Source organism: Cygnus olor, chromosome 4 (genome assembly GCF_009769625.2).
Source record: "Cygnus olor isolate bCygOlo1 chromosome 4, bCygOlo1.pri.v2, whole genome shotgun sequence".
NCBI lineage: Eukaryota > Metazoa > Chordata > Aves > Anseriformes > Anatidae > Cygnus > Cygnus olor.
The window spans coordinates 9557120-9579420 of NC_049172.1; the positions used below are offsets into that span (position 1 = coordinate 9557120).

Consider the following 22301-nt stretch of genomic DNA (forward strand, 5'->3'; position numbering starts at 1 on the left):
GAAAGTTCTAGTTAGAAATGGCTACATACTCCAGCACAATTCTTTTTATCACCAGATTTCTCACCCACAACATTTAGTACTACTCTCTTTAACCTATTACTATTTACCTCAACTTCCAAGCAACAAAGGAACCATTAACAAGAAAAGTCACTTACTTAAAGACCCCATATATAAAGCTGTCCTAAACTACACAGAATATATATATATATATATATATATTTTTTTTTTTTTTTTTTCTATTTCTGAGTTTTGGTACGCATCCTCTTCTCATCTTTCCCCTTGCAAAGTCTGCAGCTTCAAACATACCTTCATCACTGAACTTCAAACCAGCAGCTATCGCTTCATCCATTGTGTGCGTCGATTCTATCAACTGAAAAAAAAAAACCCACAAAAAAAACTAAACGGCTAAGTGGCAAGATTTAATCCAGATGAAAAGAGGACAACAATGATAAATAAGCAGGATTGAAATACACTTTGAAAAAACAAACAAACAAACAAACAAAAAACCCTAACACCCAAAAGTCATTAATTGTAAATTCCAAATCCAAAACCAAAATTGACAGGTACTAAATCATCACCTAGACTGATTAGAATCACATCAGCTGTATTTGGCAACACTTTGTATTAAAGCTGTTTTCAAGTATGTTTTTAAATTTAATTTATTTCACTTTCTTTTCCCCCTCCTATTTCACAAACATATGATGGAAGTTTAAGTAAACTTTTTTTTTAAATCTCCAAAAACATTTTATGTTACTATCAGAAAGCCAGATGACCCAAAAACCTAACATCTTAACTCATGAATTTTTTTATATACTGCTATGTCACACTGGTTGATTTCCTGGAATTGAATTTAAACCATGCCTCCAACAGATTATCTTTCTTGCAACCTTAGATTCTTTTCTCCATCTACCTGCAGTCTCAGCATAGATCATTCTTACAAATTAACTGAATATCAAGACTTATTATAAAATAAGTACTGCTTTTTCCAAGCATGGTAACTTCAACAAAAGCAAACAGCCTAAAGGTTACAAACAAAACAATACACATAAAATGAGATCTGATTCCCAAGCATCTGTTCACATTTCTAAACACTGCCTTACAACTTTACTATAAACATATTTTCCTTTTGAAAGGAGCATAGGAGTATTGCTTACTATTTTTTCTTAACAACATTCACTGGTCATGTAGGGTTTATCAGGACAAGCTGTTCCAGATCTTTGGTGAAGAAACAATAGATTTGCCTATTATTCCCTCATCTTCCCTCAAGAATGTTGTGGATATGTAACCATGGAAAAAATGCTTGCACAGCCCTTACATACTACAAAGTTGTGTTGATACAGGAGCTCTCTTATGCTCTCCTGAGAACAGATACCATCAGCACTACATACCACTAAGCATTTACAAACACCACTGAAGTCACTCCTCATTGAACCCACAAAACAGCAAACAGACACACTATACAAGCATTATTTCTAGTTAGTTTCTAGGCTACTATGAACCGTTCTCTCTTTGGTTTAAGTACATTCTGTGTGGTAATTGAAACTTCATATGCTCTGGGCATTTACAGCGTAATTTATACTATAACCTTCAGGAGAAAAAATAAAATAAAAAATTGCTATGTGCAACCCCATAATCACCCAGCAAAGAATACCAGTTAAATTTCTGCATTTCTTTAAGGACACTTTGGCAACTAGGAAACTGAATAGATTAATTTAAATGCATTTATCTTTGAAAACTAAAGCTACTGAAAAACTAGTTACATATCAGCACTAAGAGGTAAACTTAATGAAGATATATTTTACTGTAATAAGTTACCATAACGTTACAGTAGATTTGTGCTATACATTGGAGAATCGCCAAGAGTATCTTAAGTTTATACAGAGGAATAATTTTAAGAAATTAGAGTAATTTCAAGTCTACTCTTTTTGCCTCACTGGAAGTAGTACAGGCTTTGAGCATTAAATCTGATGAAAGCAAAGGGGAAGTGTTTCATGTAACGTAGCTAACAATGATTTCACTCATTCTGCATTAACCAGTTAACTGCACTCCAGCAACAGCTATCACTAGTTATGAACCAAGGTAGCTCTAAGTAAGGTTAAAAGTCAGGACAGTACAGAGTAATAGAAAAATGTACTATACCCTAGAATTCACTGTTGAAGAGACCTGATTCTTTTATACATACCTATACACACACATACACACACTTGAAAAAAAAAACACAAAAACTTCCATGATTGTACTTCCCCTGCAAGGAGTATTACTTTGATATCACCTTTTGCTAGGAAGACTTGAGGCTCTTCCCTCTTGTAATGCCAAAAGCATAAGAATACTGCCTACAAAACAGTCATCAAAATAAATTAAGAGAACAGAGCATTATTACTTCTAGTAAATCCTGGTCACTTCTCTGGGGGAAAAGTTCCTTCATTGTTTGCAGCTTTGCACCTTTGATGTCTTCCTCCACACCATTCTTCATGTCTGGCAGCTGACCTCCACCATTTACATAAGCCAACTGGGTCAATTCATCCTCAGGCTGCCCATCATCCTTAGACTGTTCAGAGCTACGATGTATGAGGGACAGATAAAGAATTAAGTTTTATTTTTGCTTCTTACATTTTATTCTACAAGAACATCACTGTAAACCCACACCAACACGATTACATGAGTAGAAATTGATATGATTAAATGTTAGCTTTTTAAAAAATCTATTATTTTTTAAATAAGTTGCTGCTTATTATTTAAGCACATTAAACATATATTATAAAAAGAAAAATACAGTAGTAAAACTGTCGCCCTCTCCACCTTCCCCATGAGACACTGTTTGAAAACTTTATCACAGAAGTAAGGAACAGTCAAAATCCAGTTTCCTTCCTTACAAGACATATTTACATGTATTCAGTGAAATTGAGCCAGGTTGTACCCAAAGCGCTATCTCCTACTCAGGGAAAAATAAAGCATTTAGGGTTTAGTATACATTTCTGCTTACAGTAAACACATTTCAACTTGGCAAAGGGAAGAAGGAACAGACAAAATACTATGACTTACCTTTGTACTGGGGTATAAGAGGTTACTTACACCTCGATTTAACAAAATCGGATCAATTTAACAAAAACATCAATACATTTCATTATTTCAGATAACTGAATTACATCAGACTATCTCAGTTTGCTTCAAATGGTCTAGTGTTTATCTGCCGAACAGACAAACAGATCTAAGTTCTTTATAAAAAAATAGAAAACTTTTCAGGTGCAGCATCAGTTCCCTGTCCTAATTCTCAGCTCAAAGAAATAAAATGTGAAGATCCTTAAGTAGTATCTTAAACATCTCAGAATGTGGGTAGAACCCCTTTCAAAAAGTGAAGTCCTGAATTTACTGGAAGATTCATTATTACAGGTTGCTTTTTCTGCAGGAAAGCTCTGTGTATTTTTGATGATACTTCGTTGCACAGACAAGATGGAATGTAGGCAGAGGTCTCCTATCCTACTGCCCTCCACTGATGCATAAAACCTCCTTTCCTCAACTAAAATTAAACATTATGGAGTTTGCCATTTCATCAGGGCACCATTACCAGAAAGACTTACCTTTTATTCTTTATGCACATATATAGGTAAAAGACTAAAAATACACCTATTTTTCTGTCTATAACTTTCTTTAGCAGTTGAAATAGGTAACTTGCATTACAGTTTTAGAACTGACACAAAATACATGCAGAATTTTGAGACAACTTATCCTCGAGTAATCCTTTCCTCCCTATCCTGTTCAAAAGGCACACAGACACCTGGACCCTCTGGTTGTACTATCACCAAAAAACTAGTATAGTAAAAAAAATCCTTAAAACAAAGAATAACCCAAATTCCTCTTCAAACCACCAACCAATCTAGTCATGGGCTTCAGAAGGTCAATCCAGCATCCCCTTAAAAAGTCATAACAAAATGGCACGTTAAAATTTATTAGCATATTTCAAACCTTTCTGCCTTGTTAAGGAAAAAGCTTTCTTTATAAATTGTATATAAAGAGAACGTCAACTGAAACTGATGTAGTAACACTGCAATTACCTTATCCTTTCCTATCAGGGATTAACATCTAAATACTTGTCAACAAAGCCAGAGTTGCATACATCATGTCTTCTCCACAATCACGTTCCTAGCAAGCATGAAGAAACGCTCGTGTAACCACTAAAAGAGTATGACTCTGACCAACAAAGTCTATTACGTTAGAATTCTGTTTTTCCAACAAAGCCTAGATAGTAACTCACCTAGGGAAGCTTACCTCACTTAAGCCTAGAAAAGCTGTACTTTCTGCTCTAGAACATCTTTTATCCAGGATAACAGAGGCTAGGATACCCAGAAATAAAGGATGAAATTCACAAAATCCCCAAACTCTAGGTAAAACATGTACCAAGAAGTGCAGTATAAAGACACCTGGTCAGCTGATTCTGTGCAAAACCAAGCTAAATTCAGCACACGCCAGCACTAATAAGCCTGGCCAGACCCAAGCTAACTCCTGCCATACTCTTCATTCCAGTTTTAGCTCACACAGAATGCCACTTGTGAGGGAGTTTAGTGGATTCGGTGTACATCAATTAGCACCTGAGCCAATGAGCCATGACAAAGTGTTGAGCAGTGGGGTGCCTAGTGCATCAGAGATCAGTGGCTACAGAGGAATAATGAAAAGTACGAGAGGATATGGCTCACTTTAGACACAGATGAATCCTACTGGGAGCTGCTTTGGTATCTGTCTGTCTCTCCCCCAGTAATCAGATTACAGAGGGGAAATAGCAACATGTGGCTCTGCAAGTTGGATCCTGCATGGCATATTAGCTTCTGCTCCATACTGCACGGAACTGATTGTACTGCTTCCAAATCTGGTTGATCCCAGAAGCAGCACAACTTTGTTTACACAGCACAACTTAAACCATTTGCTCATAGATAGATAATGAGCTCCCTCTGCAAACTACTGAAGATTTTTTTTTTTCTTACCAAGTATCTGCTATGGGTTGAGACTTCAGGAAAATGCAGAAAAAAAACACAATAATTTCAGTTAATAGCAGCAGGGAAAAGCACTTTTTCATGTCTGCTGACAAGCTCCAATAACTCCATGCTCTGCATAGGGACTGAAAATTGGGCCAAAGACCCGTTGCTATTCCCATTAAAGTTAACAAATTTTATTTCAAGCAGATTATCAACATATGTAGGTTAAACCATCCTGTTTTGCTTGGCAGAAATGCAGTTAAGGGGCACAGACAACCAGCACATTCTGGTCACACAGATGTATAACCAGCAGATAATACATAGGATGTGTTTCTTCAAACCATTCCACCTGGTCGTGTAAGATACCTGCACACAGCTCGTCTCTCCTGCACTCTCAATGCTCCTTTTTTAGCACACCCAAAAGTGACATGTGCACACTATTCTCTTCCCTGTTAACTCATCAAAAAATGTTTCTAAATCACTAACAAAATTTTCACTAAGTATAATAAAACACATCACGCACCTAATACATAATAATTCAGCTCAAAAAAATCTTACACTACACACAGAAGCAGTGCTTGCCTTCTTGTCCCTCTATAGTTTCATTAAAAAAAAAAACAGGCTTAGACAAACTCCAATACGTTTTAAAACTTAAAGCTAATATTTTAAAGTTAAGCTTTGAAGTGCCATCAAAATAATTTCAGAGGGACAAATGTGCGAATTTAAAATAAACACCACGCATATCATCCAATATCATGGAATTCCTCCCTCTTAAGCCATGTTCTGAAAGAAGACACTTAAGAGCTGTATTTTTTTCCCCTGAAAATCAAGCAGAGTTTAGTTACATCGCAAGATGTAAAGCCAGAACCTAGTATCTCATTTTTAATCCAGCATTACAATTTAAAACATCACATCAGCTTGTATAAACATTACACAAAACCAGGTTAAAGCTTACATTACAATCACATCTTCCTTTGGAGCCCTTTTTAATTTTGCAGCATGGAAATTTCTTGGTTCTTCATCTTCACTGTCTGAAGACAAGTCTAGGAATTGTACTCCTCTTCGACGCTTGAAATAAGACAGCTTATTTGTCCTCTCATCTTCAGGAGTTTCTGGGACGCTGGAGTACCCTGTGCAAGCCATTTCAATAGGAGAAAAGATGGGAGAAAATGACTTAGGACTTAAAACTTCAAATACTTATTTATTCTTATAGCATCAGATAGCTATGACTTCATCATACAGAGCAACCACTTCAACAGAACTCATATCCTTATGCACGGAAAATTCCTGTAAGCTGTAACTTATCTGGCAAAATCACCTCAGTGATCTTATTTCACACAAACAGAAGCCTGTATAGTATAAACCACAAAGTTTAAGAACGCTAGTAATTATTTAAATGCATGTTTATCTTGGGAGAAATAAACAAATCAGCAGAGTCCTCTGAGCTACTTCCAGGCTAATCAGGACATGGACAGACACACAGTAGTGTATCTGATGGCTGATTTATAATCTGTTGGTCACAGCCTTTCAGGAAGGCTGCATCACTATTACACTGAAGGAGATTAGAAAGCTACTCTGAGGATCTTAACAGGTACAGATGCAAATCCTACAGATACAATCTAAGTACCCAGTCTTTTCCACATTGTGCTCTAGACGATTCTTGTAAAAACTTGTAAAAAGATGAAACTTGTAAAATTGAGCCACTGTGCCTGCATAAACCTATACTGAATCTTCACTTCTGAACATACTCAGAAGACAACCATGAGCATAAGCAGCCAACATATTCATGCAATTCCTGAACTAGTAACAAATATAGCATGGTAAAATCCCTGCCAACTACACCTGAAGCCAGTTCCATGCATGTATCTAGATAGGGAAAACATGACCGCACAGGGAAATGACACAGCATGTGATATTCAAAATGGGTCTTGAAACTAAAGCAGAGAGAGGATCAGAACACTGTAAACCAAAACAAAAAAGCCTGCACTTTATTAGACTTTGCTCTGTCGCCCTCTTTCAGCACTGTACCAAAGGCACAGTGTGCTCTAACCTCACATATTGTGTATTTCAAAGTGGTTATTGTGGTTATAACTGTAAAATTCAGATGCTCCCATATGAACTTGGGCAAGTTAAAACATATGGTTCAATCCAGCACCTACCAAGGCTGGAGCTGTTCTGCCACCTTTTTAAAAAAAAAAAAAACAACTAGGAAAAGACGAATTTGTAGTTGACTCATGTGGACTTGAACGTATAGCTCCTATCTCTTCATCTTTATATGTGCACTACACATAACTAAATATTTGGTAATAACTGACAACTCATAAGTGTGCCATTTCGTGTCAGCAATTGAAGAAAAGCATTCAAAGCATTTTGCAGAAGCTATGAGCCCAGAATCTCATCCTGACCCAATGTACTACTCCCTCGCGCTCTATCTATACTTCATTCCTTTCTACTACTTTACTATTTTTATAGCCAGTGATGAAAAGAACTACTAAACAAAGAACGGTTAGTATGCCAAGTAATGTTGTTTAAGACCAGACAAATTATGAACCCTGGAGGCACATGACTGAAGAAAGGATGAAGAATGCACAGAGTGGAGAATGTGACAGCTTCAGAGAGCATCTGCTGTACAAAAGTAATCTTGTAGAAAATAAAATAACTCACTGTGGCAGCATTTGATAGAAACACAAAAGCACAACGATAAGCAATTTGCTGACACTAAACTGCTAGGCGATACAGGCTTTGAAAGGCCAAAGGTACCCAATAAACTAAAAAATATGGTACTGTTATATAGTGCACTGCTGAGAGGGGAAAAGAAGAACTTTAAAATGGAGATTATTAGCATCAATTACATAAGTAAGAATGATCTTAACTCAAACTTCTTTAACATCCATGAATAGCTCAAAAAAAGTAATCGTTACAGTCAATCTTCAGATGATCTTACCTATGCAAAGGTAAGATCTTACAGAATACATGAAACACACATCTAACCAGGTATTAATCCATCAGGATGAAATACAGGAGTAGGAAGAAGGAAAAGCACATCATAAATCAGTTTTAATTCTCAGATAAAAACCTCTGTGATCTGACACTCCCATATTTCATATTTCATACTGACCATGTCTAACAGGAAAGGTTTTGTCTTTCTCTCATGCCCACAAAGGAACTGCTTCCCAAGTGACAGGCAAGTTTGCTTCCTACCCGCTGCTGCTGTTACCCAGTCTACATTCATTGCAGAACCACAGGCATTAATCAGAAATGAGCACTGATGAAGCAGGACTAAAAATGTAACACCAAGCTTGTTGAACACACCAAGGCAAGATTTCATGCTTGCCACCATTCAAGGGTCAGGTAGCTTTCGTTTCAGTAACTGTTACAGTCGGAAACCTCGAGATTGACTTCCCTATGGAATAGCAGACACCGTAATGAGTCTGAGAGGGGCCAGCTGAGAGCGTATCATCCTTCTTACTGACAAAAGCTCCCATACTTGCTCAGATCCCTATACATCTGTCCTCACCCGCAAAACCAGAGCTCTCACTTACCTCCAGTTGAATGAAACTGCATCCTAAACACAAAACCTGGTAGCCCACATCAGTGCCCTCATGTGTTGGGTCGCCCTCACCTGGAGCTGCCTCGTGCACATGCAGAGGGGCGACTCAGAGCCTCTGGTCCCTGCCTGACTCCCCAGACCACCTCACCTCCTTGCTGGACCAGCCCGGTACCAGCTGGCAGTCACACTGACACAGGCATGGAGATTCCCCTCACTCTGTATTCAGAACACCATTTTAATGAGAAGACAGGACTCACTATGACCATCAGGAACAAGGCATGGCCAGACGCATATGCTGCCCATTTTAGATGTCACCAGTCTCTTTTAATCCCTTATCCCTCTATTTTCTTCACACTTGTTCCTCCTCAAGCCACTCTGATCCCTCCCTTCCCTTACTTCTGGCTCCCCCCAACCACCCCCTCACAAGTTTTGTATTCTCCCCAAAGGCCCTTATCCACATCCCACAACAAGCTCCATGCCCCTAAGGCAGCAGTCCCCCCATCTGAACGGTGCTCCCAAGGGCCTCGCTGCTGACTCACGGCAATGGGTGTCATGCTATGCCCACGGGGCGATGCCTCTCCTGGGACAGCCACAGGAGAAGCTGGGACAGGCTGTGTTCTTCAGGCTCCCCTACCTGCCTCTGTGCTCCGTCGGGGGTGTAGAGATTAGGTGTTTTTACTCAATGTACAACAAAACAAATTCTGTCTCTGCAGCTGGTACTGAACAAATGGGAGCTCCCTGCTGTTAACAGCTTCCGATTTATGCTGTAAGAGGACAAAACTCCAAAAACTGATAGAGTATAGCTATATTTTCCTATGAATGACAGACAATAATATACGTTGAATTGGGAGGCAGATGGGTGAAAAAACTCTCCAGACTCATTTCCTACTCCAAAGGAATTCAGAGTAAGAAAGACTAAAAAACTACACAAGGCAGGTGCAGGAGACTCGGCTACAAAACTCCTGGGAGAGTTGAGTTTTAGTGATACAAATGTCAGTGGAAATCCTCGTATACAAGAACTTTACATCCTCACCATGTAAATACAGCATCACACGCATGCTCTCCCCCCTAGCGTGTCAACCCTTTCTTAAAACTAACATGGCAATGTGTCAAACACCAATGCTGCTTTCTCAGCTGCCAACTCTGGAAACAGAACTTCAGCTGAAAATAGCAGCAGTTTCTTCTGCCTGTGCTCAGCAATACAGAAACACATCAGGCTGAGTTACTACAGAGGGTAACCTCCAGTTTCAGAGCTGATTTGGCAGAAGAGGCTACAATAAATTCATCTGATAATCAAATGCAGAAGTGAGCTACATGTTGTCAAATTCCTTCTTTATGAAAAAAGACCTTTTTCTATCAATTTCAAGTGTGGCAAAAAAATGCAGCAATGATTTTTAGCGGGGCCAAGTGTCTCACTTAGCGAAGCAATGGTGTTATCTCGAGAAGCCCACACCGTAGCTTAGTGTTTGTTCCAAAATGGGACAGGCCCTCCTGCAGTCAAGACCAACACCCTAGCAGCAGAGAGTTCTTCAGCTGCACTTTTTCCTACCTGTCCACATTTGGAAGGAGACATGCTGTCTCTTACAGAGCTGATTTGCATTATGTAAAACCTATATATACGTAGATATTTTAAGAAGAATGCAGAAGAGACATTAGGGTAAGTATCAAACACTTTAATTGAATTTAAATATAAAGATGTGGGCAAACTTGTTCCAGCAACCTCTCCCTAGCTGGTTGAAAAAACAGTTCTAGTTTAGCAAACTAAAACACAACATTTCTGAACGTTATAAAGATGGGCTAGCCAAGCGAGGGTTATTGCAATAGCACAGAACTGTGAGGAGTATAAGAATTGAATAGAAGTAACATAACATCTTTATAATAAGAAGGAAACATTCCATCTCTGCTGAATTAACAGAATTGATCAAGCCAGTTTGCATGATCTTCGCCTTGTAAGTTAGACTGTATTCCAAACACACTCCTTCTGCAATAGCAGGTCATGCAGGCAGGCAGGCAGGCACTCATTACAGCTTTGCTATGAAATATCCTTATTGGATATAAAGAGAAACCAACAAGCTTACAAAAACAACACAGCCTTCAAAACGATTTTGTTCTTTAGAATATGCCTTGCAAGAAGTTTAGATGTAAATGAAAAGTGTATTTACTTCTCCACTTTGTGCCTCCTCATTTTATTTTTACTTTAAATAGCAATCACTGTTCCTGACAGCTCCTAACTCCTATACCTATGAAATGCTGAGTTACTAAGAAAAAGCATTCTCCCTCTCAAAAAAAAAAAGCACTATTTCCTTCCTCTGCTTCCTCCACCTATTCCATTGAACAGAATCCCTTGAGAGGACAGATGGGGGGAAAAAAGTAAGTCACACATGCAAGAAGAGGAGTCCTTCCCATGTATTTAGAGCAAATCATATCCTTGTACAGTAGTATTAGTTTAAAAAAAATGAAAAAACCCAACAACTAATTTTCGCTCTCATGAAAAAAGACTCCATGAGAATAACTGGATCCAACTGTGCACAAGTATATGGTGACAGTTTTAAGTCAGGGAGGATGGTATTCAAATGAAACTCTTTCTAACATCAGAGCAAATGCTGTGTTTAGCACGGTCAGTAAACACACAGCTCCTCTACTGAGCTTCACTTTATAACCTGACTTTTTTTTGTTTTTAACATACTTTCTACAGTCTTTCGGAAGACATACCTAGTGTGGAGCCACGTTACATAGCCCTATAATTCTAATTATAACCTACAATACAAACCACACGTCATGATCAAAGAAGCCTGGCCCTTTCTTTCCTGAATAAAAATAAAATTGAAGTAATACTTTGAAGCTTACTATGTTTACGACCGCTGCACAACAAACTAATAGAAGGTAATTTCTACCCAGTTTCAGAAAGCAGTATCAAATGCACATTGCTATAGTCTACAAACTCATCAATATTCCTGTTTCAAAGAAAGTCTTCTTCATTTGCTAAAATAATCCTAAATATCAATAATAGACTAAGATGCTTCGTAAAGATACCGTTTAAAAATGTTTAGTTCAACCTATCTTCCCAGGAATCCTCAGAGAAGAGGTACTGAAGTCATTACTTTTTTTTCCAGAAATGATTAAGTAGAATGATATCCTATGAACTGTGGCATAAGCAAAATATATGGCTTCCTCTGGTCTTAAAAAAAAAAAAAAAAAAAGACAACAGATGAGAACACAAAAAACATGTAGCCCCAGTGCAAGTGAATGACATGACACTGAACACTGATACCTGATAGTTCAATCATTTGGGTTATATATTTGAACTGCACAGAAAGGGTATCAACAAAAAAAAATAATCAACCACCAGTAACAGCAATGGTTTAATTTCATCTACAACTTTTATTTCCATCGACTGTTAACAGTTTGCAAGCATGATTTTTGAATACAAATCTTATTTTGAAATTCCTGATTATAACTCTTTTAATTCATATACTTCCACCACAGCTCTGCTCCATTTCTACAGCTGGAATAATCTCATTATATTAGTACACCAGGCTACTTACAATTAAGATGACAGTTTCACCACATAATAATAAAACCTAATGTGTGAATTATTTACTAAGTAACACTGATCTCTACAGAAAATTGCAGTACACTACCCTGATGCATTTCCACAGCTTTTTAGGACAGTGTCTTTCAGATATGATCTGGTAACTACCCCTCAGTCGCTGATGGTCCTGCCCTTCAGTGAAGTGATGTTCAGAATTAATCACCTCTAACTCAACTGCAAAGTCACTGCAAGCCTGCATCGCTTGCAAAATACATAAGTGTATAAAGACAATCCATTGTTCTGGCCATCGTACTGCAAAACATTTATTGAAGTGTAAGGTACGTACGTTCAACACAAAGCAACAAGAAGCATTACATACCTAGGGTGCAGAACAATCTAGCAGTACTAGCTTGTTCTGGAAAAAATAAAAAAATATCTGAAATGATAATGGTGTTTCATGGCACAAGACACGATCTAACTTTTTTTTTTCCTAAAAAGAACGGAATTACTATTTTTGTCTCTCCTTGTTACAAGCACGTTTTGGGATATTCAACAAATTGGAAATCCAAAGAAAACCCTAGGAAAGGATGCTGAACCATTCATCTCTAAAGGAAAGCGTCTGATTTTAAAATTCTTTTTACATACACAATATGACTGCATGATACCAACTTCAGTGGGACAAAAAAAGTCACCCATTATTTAATCAATGGTTTTGGTTTGTACACATGAACTAAAGAAGAGTCTCCCCTTTTTCTCAGCTCTATGCGTCAATATTTTTCAAATTCACTGTGTTTGTCTTCTGAAGAAATACAGGTAATTGTTGTCCTCACAGGATTTACTGAGAACTTCCAGAAGGTTATTTTCAGCTAACTTGATGTAAACAGCTTCTTGTACAAAACAACTCAATACTTTTGCTTATGCAGTTAGCAGTAGAGAGAGTACACTGTGCCCTAAGCAGGTCACCTCTGCATCTTCTCGATGATAATACAGAAAAACAACTGCCTGTTTTATTTGACCCAAAGGAAGAAAAATTCTGTCTTCCTGATGCTGATTAGGAAACAAAGAGGACGCGCAACTGCTAAACCAATCTAGCTTATTCTTCCACATTTAGGTATCTCATATCCTACAGACAAAATTTGAGTTCTTTATTTCCACTTAACTTCTATAGGCTTAGAAAATGTTACATAATTTTTAAAATAGTCAATTAATTTAAATGGGTTACATAAAAACGTGACTTTTTTCACATATTTGCGCAAAACCACTCCAAGTTCTTTAAACACTTAATGTTTGTGAAAAATGAAGCACTACGTAAATGCTAAGTAGTGGTGATTACATCTCAACTTTAAGCATTAACTGGAACCCCTGTTCTACACCAGCATGTGTTCATGGTATCTCGCCCTGCACTTCTACTTAACTCTGATTTACTGCTGGTTACAATTGCCTCCCACGTGTTTTCTCACTATTACTTAGCCTTCCACAACAGTTCCTCTTTTAGGCTGCCTTTTATTATACTCTTACCAAAAAAACCCCTGATACCTCTCTATAGTGGGTATTCCTTCCCTCTTACACCATTCATCCATCCTCTGTCCTACCTTTGTAGGATATAAGCCCCGCACTTTAAAAAACACAAGCTCCAAACCTCGTTGGTCTTGGTAGTACATGCATCCACTGGCAAAGTCAAGCCTTTAATTAAGGTAGATTAAAAGAAAAAAATTACAAAGACAAGCCACAAAACAAGCAGCACCATTCATTAGTCTGCATCTATGCCTACCACCCAAGAGTACTGGCAACCAGTATCTCCTACACTGCAGGAAACAGTGACTTACCACAAACAGGAAGACCACTTCTGTCCCAAAGCACACTTCCTCTGAGTGCCATATTTTCTAGCAATCCTCAACACTACACACACATGCAGACACAGTAGCTGCAGGTTGCTTGCTTCCTGTGGTATCATAGAACCATTACGGTTGGAAAAGACCTCCAATATCATCTGGTCCAACCATTCTCCCTGCCACCAAATCACTCTCTCTCCTTTTGGACAGGTTATTTAACTGCAGACTGGCAACTATCAAGCCAAGACTCTTGTTCTTTTATTTTTAAACATGAAACATTCATTGATATTTAATTATACAAGCAGTATAATTAAATTTGAACCAATTAAACCAAGCACTCCAGTCAACTGAAAACAGTCAGCCTGCACAACACCAGAATTCATGGAATAATCAGTCTACTGTAATATTGTCTGGCTCACCTGCGAAAGAAAGAGGAACTCCTCCTTCACATGAAAGGTTCTCTTATCATATAGATAAGTTACTACAATAAATAGCCTTCGAAACTGTTAAACAACACCAACCGATGTTGCTCCACTAGTACCTAAACGCGTAATCAGTTTGCCTGATCCCTCCAAGGACACTTGCATCTTGACACCTGTATCAAAAGTCAGATAGAGTAAGAATGTCCAAAACGTATGGAATGAAGAACAAAAATGACTTGTTGCTGATCCGTTCTCACACCTCCAACAACAGAAAAACTGTCAGCAAAACAAGGAAAAAAAAATCACAAGTGAATGTGATTGTGCAGTTAACAGCCATTACAGCAGCATACCAGTATCAGCTAATGAATCCAAACACAACCAGCATATTGCTAATGCATCAGCCAAACAAAACAGATGCCTACAAAAGCAAGCTTTTTCACATTTCCGCGAAAACCACAAGCTATTGCCAGCAAAGGGGACTGCTGCAGAACTGCTAATATAACCGGCCTGCGAGGACCAGCAACAGGCTTCTCGGCTCTTTGCAAAACCAGGCCCAAGTGAAAAAGAAAGACAGAAACAAACGCTTGTCTTCGTTCTTTTCAGCGTTACCTGTGATGTGCGTTACGTTAGCCTAGTGAAAATGTTAAATATGTGTAGTATTGAGATCACCAGAGAACAGAAAGGTTTTTCTCTCTCTGAAAACCTTAACATATTAGCGTGAAAAAATAGTAGTAGGGGAAGTAGTATATCAATAGGAAAGACTAACGTATTTTAAGCACGGCTTGCTTTCTGAACTGGAAGAACCATTCCATCTCTGGTTACCAGGTTACTGAGTTGACCGTAAACGCGTAGATTGAACCATTTAAACATCCTTTTGTGGAAATCGCCGTGAAACACACACGCACACGGCAGCACCTTTGTAAAACCCATCATACAGAACCACAGCAGGACAACGGTTGCTTTATTTGCAGAAACGCGGCGGTGCCGCACGACTCACCGGTTCTCTCCGCCCCGCCCGAGGCCGGGGAGCCGGGCCTGCCGCCGTCCTCGCCTTCACCCCGCTCCTCGCCATCGCCGGCCGGGGCGGCGGCCTGCCCCCGAGCCCCCAGCGGCCCGGCCTCCTGCCCCGCGCCGCCTCGCCGCCTCTCGAAGCGGAAGCGGTCCAGGTTGAAGAGGCTCATGCTCACCGCCTGCGGGAGGGGACAGGCGGCACGCACGGTCAGCGACTCGCACAGCGGGCAGGGCGCGGCAGCCCCCTCAGCCCCCTCACACGCACCTGCCGCGCATCGGCGCAGCGTGAGGGAGCGGCACGAGCCGAGCCGAAACGAGCCGAAGCCGAGCCGAAAGGAGCCGAAAGGCGCTGAAAGGAGCCGAGCCGAGGCGGCGTGGCGGAACCGCTTCTCGCCCCGATGGCGGCTACCCGCTGCCCCGCACAGCCCGAAACGCCGGCGACGGCGCTCCGTTACGACGTCACAGAGCTCCTCCGCCCGCCCACCCGCTTCGCGCGTTTTCGGCGCGGCGGCGGTTGGGCCCCGGGGACACGGCGGCCTGAGAGGAGGGGGGCGCTCCTCAGGGTGTGGAGGCGCTGGGGCGTGGGCGTCAGGTCGCGGTGTGTGGCCTGGGTGCTCAGGGAGCTTGGTCTGGGCAGGGGAAGGCCTGTGGAGTTCACTGAGGGCAGCTGAGGCCAAGGCAGTGCACTCACACACGTTAAAAGGCTGAGAGGTGCCAGAGCTCAAAGAGGTACCAGAGCTCAAAGAGGTACCAGAGCTCAAAAGGCTCAGAGGTACCAGAAGTACATGTGAAATAACGTGCTGCAAGGCCAGGCAGGAATAAATAAATGTTATCTTGGGCAGCCAGGTGCAGCTGCTATTAAAAACCTTCTGGAGAAGTTGTACTACCAAATAAAGAAACACAAACCACTTCCCCATCCATCCCGCCAGGTCTAGCACGGTGCTTACACAGAGCTCCTTCACCATTACCATTATACACTTTGCTTCTTCACCATTACCATTACACACCGTTAAAATTAACAGCAGCTCAAATGCCCGACGTGGGGTCACGGCTGTGCTGTGTGGGGTTGGTTATCTGCCCCTGCCAGCGCTGCTTGCTACCGAGCTGCGTGGGGCAGGGCTCGACGTGCTGCTGTCTGGCAAACGTGCTGCAGCCTGAAAACTGGAGCGTTTCCAAGTGTTTCCAGAGATGGCACCTACACACACATTAGGTCTACCTGGAAATTTCTTTCTATCAGTGTTATTTTCTGTCATCGGTATTCATCAGTAGTCTTGGCTGCTTCATACTGAATCGTTATTGTCATTATAATGAAGTCTGCTCCCCTCAAAGGGACTCTCTCAAAGAAGTAGTCTAGTGCTCCCTTTGCCCCTATGACCTTAACAACACATTGCAGTGCTCAGCAAACACGTACACCCAGCACGAGCAGACAATCTGACTCATTTGTAACCAATTGCAGTTCTTTTGCCCTTTCCATCAGGAAAATGGCAAGTAGAAGTGGTACGGACTCCAAAATGCTTCTCCATGTTGCATATCTAAGTAACAAACCCATCTGTGGTGTCTTTCAGTACTGTCTTCTCTTATTCCACAGTGCTGTTGTGGAAGTTTGTCTTTTTCTTCTATTCTAGAGCAAGAATAGAAAACTGACCACTGAACATGTAAATAAGTAACATAATTAAGCTGAGGAGCAAATGTATTTGGAGGAACCGTTTTCCAATCCAGGCTCCAGTAAAGATGTCTTGCTTTCAGGTCAACTATTACTCTCATATTTGGATAGCAGAGGACTTGAAATAGGAAAAGTTGAAGTTGAACCTGTAAATTGAATGAAAGTCAGATTTTCCCTGCAGAGATAGATGCAGGTGGATTTGCAGAGGTGACAGGTGGTGGAAGTCTTGATGGTGCAGAAGTCATATGAGGTTATTGTCTGAGGAAGGCTAAATTGTGCTGAGGAAAAAATGAGTGCCTGGGTTATAGACACTGGTGACATGAAAAGGCAATTGCTCTGTGGCTCTTTGAGGAGCACTCTGCTTTACAACTCATATCTATGGTAAATAATGCAAACGTTGGGTCAGCCTGAGAAAGGGAGAGGGATCTGCCTGTCACACAGGGTCTGGACACTGCCAGCTGACATATTTACACTCATATTCCACCCACCTAAAAGGCTCTTTACTCCTCTGAAAGGAAATAGTGGAGTTTGTAGGAACCTAAGATGGTTGAGGGTCAGAAGAAGAAAAAGGATGGACCATGAGGGCACTTTCACATCCTCTTGGGATCTAATAACTATCACAAAGCTCATGACCTTCTTTGGAAAGCATTTGTGCTGGTGTTAAGATGTCTGGTATGATTGTCTGATACAAACTTACAGCAACACACATATACATCCATAGTTTAAAAGTCCAGGCAAGGCAGAGCCCGTTCTTTCCTCAAGGTGAGAATAATTTGTGTGTGATAGATGTTAAGCCACGTTGCTTGACTGACTTCAAGGACAAAGTCAAATACTGAGGGAGTATTAACAAAAGACTTGGGAAAGGAAGGTTACTCTGGAGAAAGCCAGTGTAAAGGGAAGTGCCAACTCAGGTCAGTCTGTATTTTTGACTACACAAGGGAAGAAGTACCACCAGTCTCAGGGGAAAAAAAAAAAAAGAAAAAAAAAGAAAAAAAAAGACACAAATTCCAGAAATTGGGGTAAAAAAAAAAAAAAAAAAAAAAAACAGATAAAAGCTAAGAAAACACTGAAAATGAAAGAGATGAAATTCATCACTCCAGAACATGTCAGATTTTAAAAGCATTGTGTTAACAGGAATTAGTATGAATCTGGAAATTGCTGTAGTAGATTATTTCAGTTTTTTGCAATGCTTTGAACTTGAAAAGACTAAGTAATTGGGAGGTATTAGTATTATTAACATGCTATACTGAACTCCTGGCAAGCAAGGCAGGGAAAACTTCTGAGGTGGTAGTGATGCCAGTTAGACAGCTCATGCTTACTGGAGAACTGACAGAACTGCTCTCTGCCATTGTTTTGAACGGTGATTTGCGATACTTTTTTGAAAGAACCTTGTTCTAAACCTTGGTAGCAGAAATATGAAGGGAACCTATTTACATAGAGAATTGCTTTACATGCAACATTGAAGTTGTTATATTTGATTGTTTTACTTCAGCTGCACTTTTGTTGCTATGCCAGTGATGAAGTTGAGTGTATCAGATGGCACGTAGGCCTTCTGAGATAATTGTGAGGATTTACGAAGCAGTGGTATAAAATAATGGCTCAAACACTGAGAAAACAAAAATGTCAGGTTAAAATTACTCTTTTTGAAATTGATGCATATTCAAGCATTGTCTTGAGTAGAAGTAAAATCAATTGTAATAGTTTGGTAAGAGACGTTAAAGTCTGTCCAGATGCAAAAAGTCATATTTTACGTGTGTCCTGGTTTCAGTTAGGACAGAGTTAATTTTCCTCCTAGTAGCTGGCAGGGTGCTATGTTTTGGATTAGAATGAGAAGAGCGCTGATAACATGCTGATGTTTTAATTGTTGTAGAGCAGTGCTTACACCAAGCCAAGGACTTTTCAGCCTCTCTCTGTCCTGCTAGCGAGCAGGCTAGGGATGCAGCAGGAGCTGGGAGGGGACAGACCCAGGACAGCTGACCCAAACTGGCCAAAGGGGTATTCCATACCATCTGACGTCATGCTGAACAATATATAGGGGTGGCTAGCCGGGGTGGAGGGGGGGGCCGGCTGCTCGGGGATAGGCTGGGCATCGGTCAACGGGTGGTGAGCAATTGCATTGTGCATCACTTATTTCGTACACATTATTACTATTAATACTATTATTATTATTATTGTTGTTGTTATTCTTTTCCCTGTCTTAATAAACTGTCTTTATCTCAACTCACAGGCTTCACTTTCCCATTTCTCTCCCCCATCCCGGAGAGGGAGGGGGGAGGGTGAGCGAACGGCTGTGTGGTGTTTGACTGCCAGCCGGGCTAAACCACAACAGTCCATTTGGCGCCCAACGTGGGGCTCGAAGGGTTGAGATATCGACAGATTTGACCAGAGTGTGTTAAACTAAAATTGGTATAAGTATTCGACCTGCTTAATAGTTGCTAGTCACAATGTTGATTGCCTTAATCTCAAGTCTGTTGTGCCTGTTTCCCAAATTGAGTTTTATAGCAAGTTACTTTCTGTATGTGCTCCCTGTCGTGCTGTTTATCCTTTCCGGGCCCTGGTTTAAGATTGTTATGGTACTGTGTGGTGTAACGATGGCTTATGAAATGATGAGGTATCTGGTCATGACTCTAACTTGGTATTTGTACTCAGCACTGTCGTCGACTCTATACTTCGGAAACCATATCTCAGAAACTATTAGCAATTACACCTATTGCCTTTTTTCATCAGGGAGTCAGTCTCTGGAGGGGACAGGGGAAGATATTTTTTCCTACCTGTTCACTCTCCCTTCCTCCTTCACCACCCTCTTATCCCCCGAGCTAGTCACGGTAGCTCTCCAAGATGTTGAATATCCTTGGGATACTCAGACCAGCATGGTCTTGTTGTTATGTCTCCTGAATGCGCTTCAGGTTTTGTTTAAGGTTAAACAACTACTTAGGAATCTCATCCGGAGATCTGTCTTGAGGCGGGATATTTGCGAGTGGCAGGGAGTGTGGGAGGATATGGGCAGGTTTCTAGGACGTTGGGCGCCAAATGGACTGTTGTGGTTTAGCCCGGCTGGCAGTCAAACACCACACAGCCGTTCGCTCACCCTCCCCCCTCCCTCTCCGGGATTGGGGAGAGAAACGGGAAAGTGAAGCCTGTGAGTTGAGATAAAGACAGTTTATTAAGACAGGGAAAAGAATAACAACAACAATAATAATAATAATAGTATTAATAGTAATAATGTGTACGAAATAAGTGATGCACAATGCAATTGCTCACCACCCGTTGACCGATGCCCAGCCTATCCCCGAGCAGCCGGCCCCCCCCCCCCACCCCGGCTAGCCACCCCTATATATTGTTCAGCATGACGTCAGATGGTATGGAATACCCCTTTGGCCAGTTTGGGTCAGCTGTCCTGGGTCTGTCCCCTCCCAGCTCCTGCTGCATCCCTAGCCTGCTCGCTAGCAGGACAGAGAGAGGCTGAAAAGTCCTTGGCTTGGTGTAAGCACTGCTCTACAACAATTAAAACATCAGCATGTTATCAGCGCTCTTCTCATTCTAATCCAAAACATAGCACCCTGCCAGCTACTAGGAGGAAAATTAACTCTGTCCTAACTGAAACCAGGACAACGTGACATGTTACATATAGACAAGTTATTAGTAAAAATGCTGTTTATTAGTAAACAGTGGCCTGAGACAAAATGTGTCTATCACCATTCCTAACAAGTGTGTTTTTTTTCGACTACTATTCTTTTGTCATTGATTCATGCCCATTTTCGCCCTGTCACAACTAGAAATATTGGTAGAGGTGCTGTCTTGTGTAAAAGAAAAAAAAAAAAAACACGTGAGGGGGAAGGTCTGCATTGATTACCATGTGAGAATGTGCCAAAGCTACACCAGAGTGGAATAAAATCAACAGGGTCTGTGATATAGGTTCCCACAGCACATCTGTTGGTGCTTGCCCCCAAACATTGGATGGGATTGGTGGGAAGCGCTCCTGCTTTGTTATAAATCGTGAGCAACAAGACAAGCTGTCAGGTGGAGATGGGTTTGTACTTGATCATAAATTCAAAAAAAAATCTAATAAAATGTTTAAACTAGTTCATACAGCTGCAGTTGGAAATGTGATGGGAGTTGTACGTTGTACATGATGTTGCTGTAGCAACCCCGCCATAATTAAATACATGAATAGCCAAACTATTTTGATGTGTGAGCTGCACAGTGGTTAGAGTAAGGCCTCAGGTTGGAACTGTCCCAGAGCTGTCTCTTTTCTTTCATACCCAAGGGGGTTATTCCCTCTTGATGTCCGTTGAATAGACAGCTTTCTCTATTCGGGAGACAATGAAAAACAACATCCTTTGAGGAAAAATAAGAGGATAAGCTGGGTTTTATAGAACAGTATTGGTATTACTTTACATAATCCTCATTTTTTGGTGCCTAAAGATACTTTAAAAGTCTCTAGCACAGTTCATATCACAGAAACACAGAATCATCCAGGTTGGAAGAGACCTCCAAGATCACCGAGTCCAACCTCTGACCTAACACTAACAAGTCCTCCACTAAACCATATCACTAAGTTCAGCATCTAAACATCTTTTAAAGACCTCCAGGGATGGTGACTCAACCACTTCCCTGGGCAGCCCATTCCAATGCCTAACAACCCTTTCAGTAAAGAAGTTCTTCCTAATATCCAACCTAAACCTCCCCTGGCGCAACTTTAGCCCATTCCCCCTCGTCCTGTCACCAGGCACGTGGGAGAATAGACCAACCCCTACCTCGCTACAGCCTCCTTTAAGGTACCTATAGAGAGCGATAAGGTCGCCCCTGAGCCTCCTCTTCTCCAGGCTGAACAATCCCAGCTCCCTCAGCCGCTCCTCATAAGTCTTGTTCTCCAGACCCCTCACCAGCTTTGTTGCCCTTCTCTGGACTCTCTCGAGCACCTCCATGTCTTTCTTGTAGCGAGGGGCCCAAAACTGAACACAGTACTCGAGGTACGGCCTCACCAGAGCCGAGTACAGGGGGACAATCACTTCCCTAGACCTGCTGGCCGCACTGCTTCTTATACAAGCCAGGATGCTGTTGGCCTTGGCCACCTGAGCACACTGCTGGCTCATATTCAGCTGCCTATCAACCAGTACTCCCAGGTCCTCCTCTGCCAGGCAGCTTTCCAACCACTCATCTCCCAGCCTGTAGCTCTGCTTGGGGTTGTTGTGCCCCAGGTGCAGGACCCGGCACTTGGCCTTGTTGAACGTCATACAGTTGGCCTCAGCCCATCGGTCCAGCCTATCCAGATCCTCCTGCAGAGCCTTCCTACCCTCGAGCAGATCGACACATGCACCTAA

At 41.2% G+C, this 22301-nt stretch overlaps 1 protein-coding gene across 1 annotated transcript in view; it reads right to left on the reverse strand.

Annotated features, from left to right (window-relative positions):
* SMARCAD1 (SWI/SNF-related, matrix-associated actin-dependent regulator of chromatin, subfamily a, containing DEAD/H box 1) overlaps positions 1 to 15819 on the reverse strand; it is a 49621-nt gene extending 33802 nt beyond the window's left edge. The window contains exons 1-4 of the mRNA XM_040555281.1: positions 15301 to 15819; positions 5923 to 6097; positions 2381 to 2558; positions 307 to 370 (exon numbers count right to left, since the gene is read on the reverse strand). Of these exons, the coding sequence (XP_040411215.1) occupies positions 307 to 370; positions 2381 to 2558; positions 5923 to 6097; positions 15301 to 15484 (601 nt within the window). The 5' untranslated portion in view covers positions 15485 to 15819. The remainder of the gene's footprint in view (positions 1 to 306; positions 371 to 2380; positions 2559 to 5922; positions 6098 to 15300) is intronic.
* Positions 15820 to 22301: the final 6482 nt, after the last annotated feature.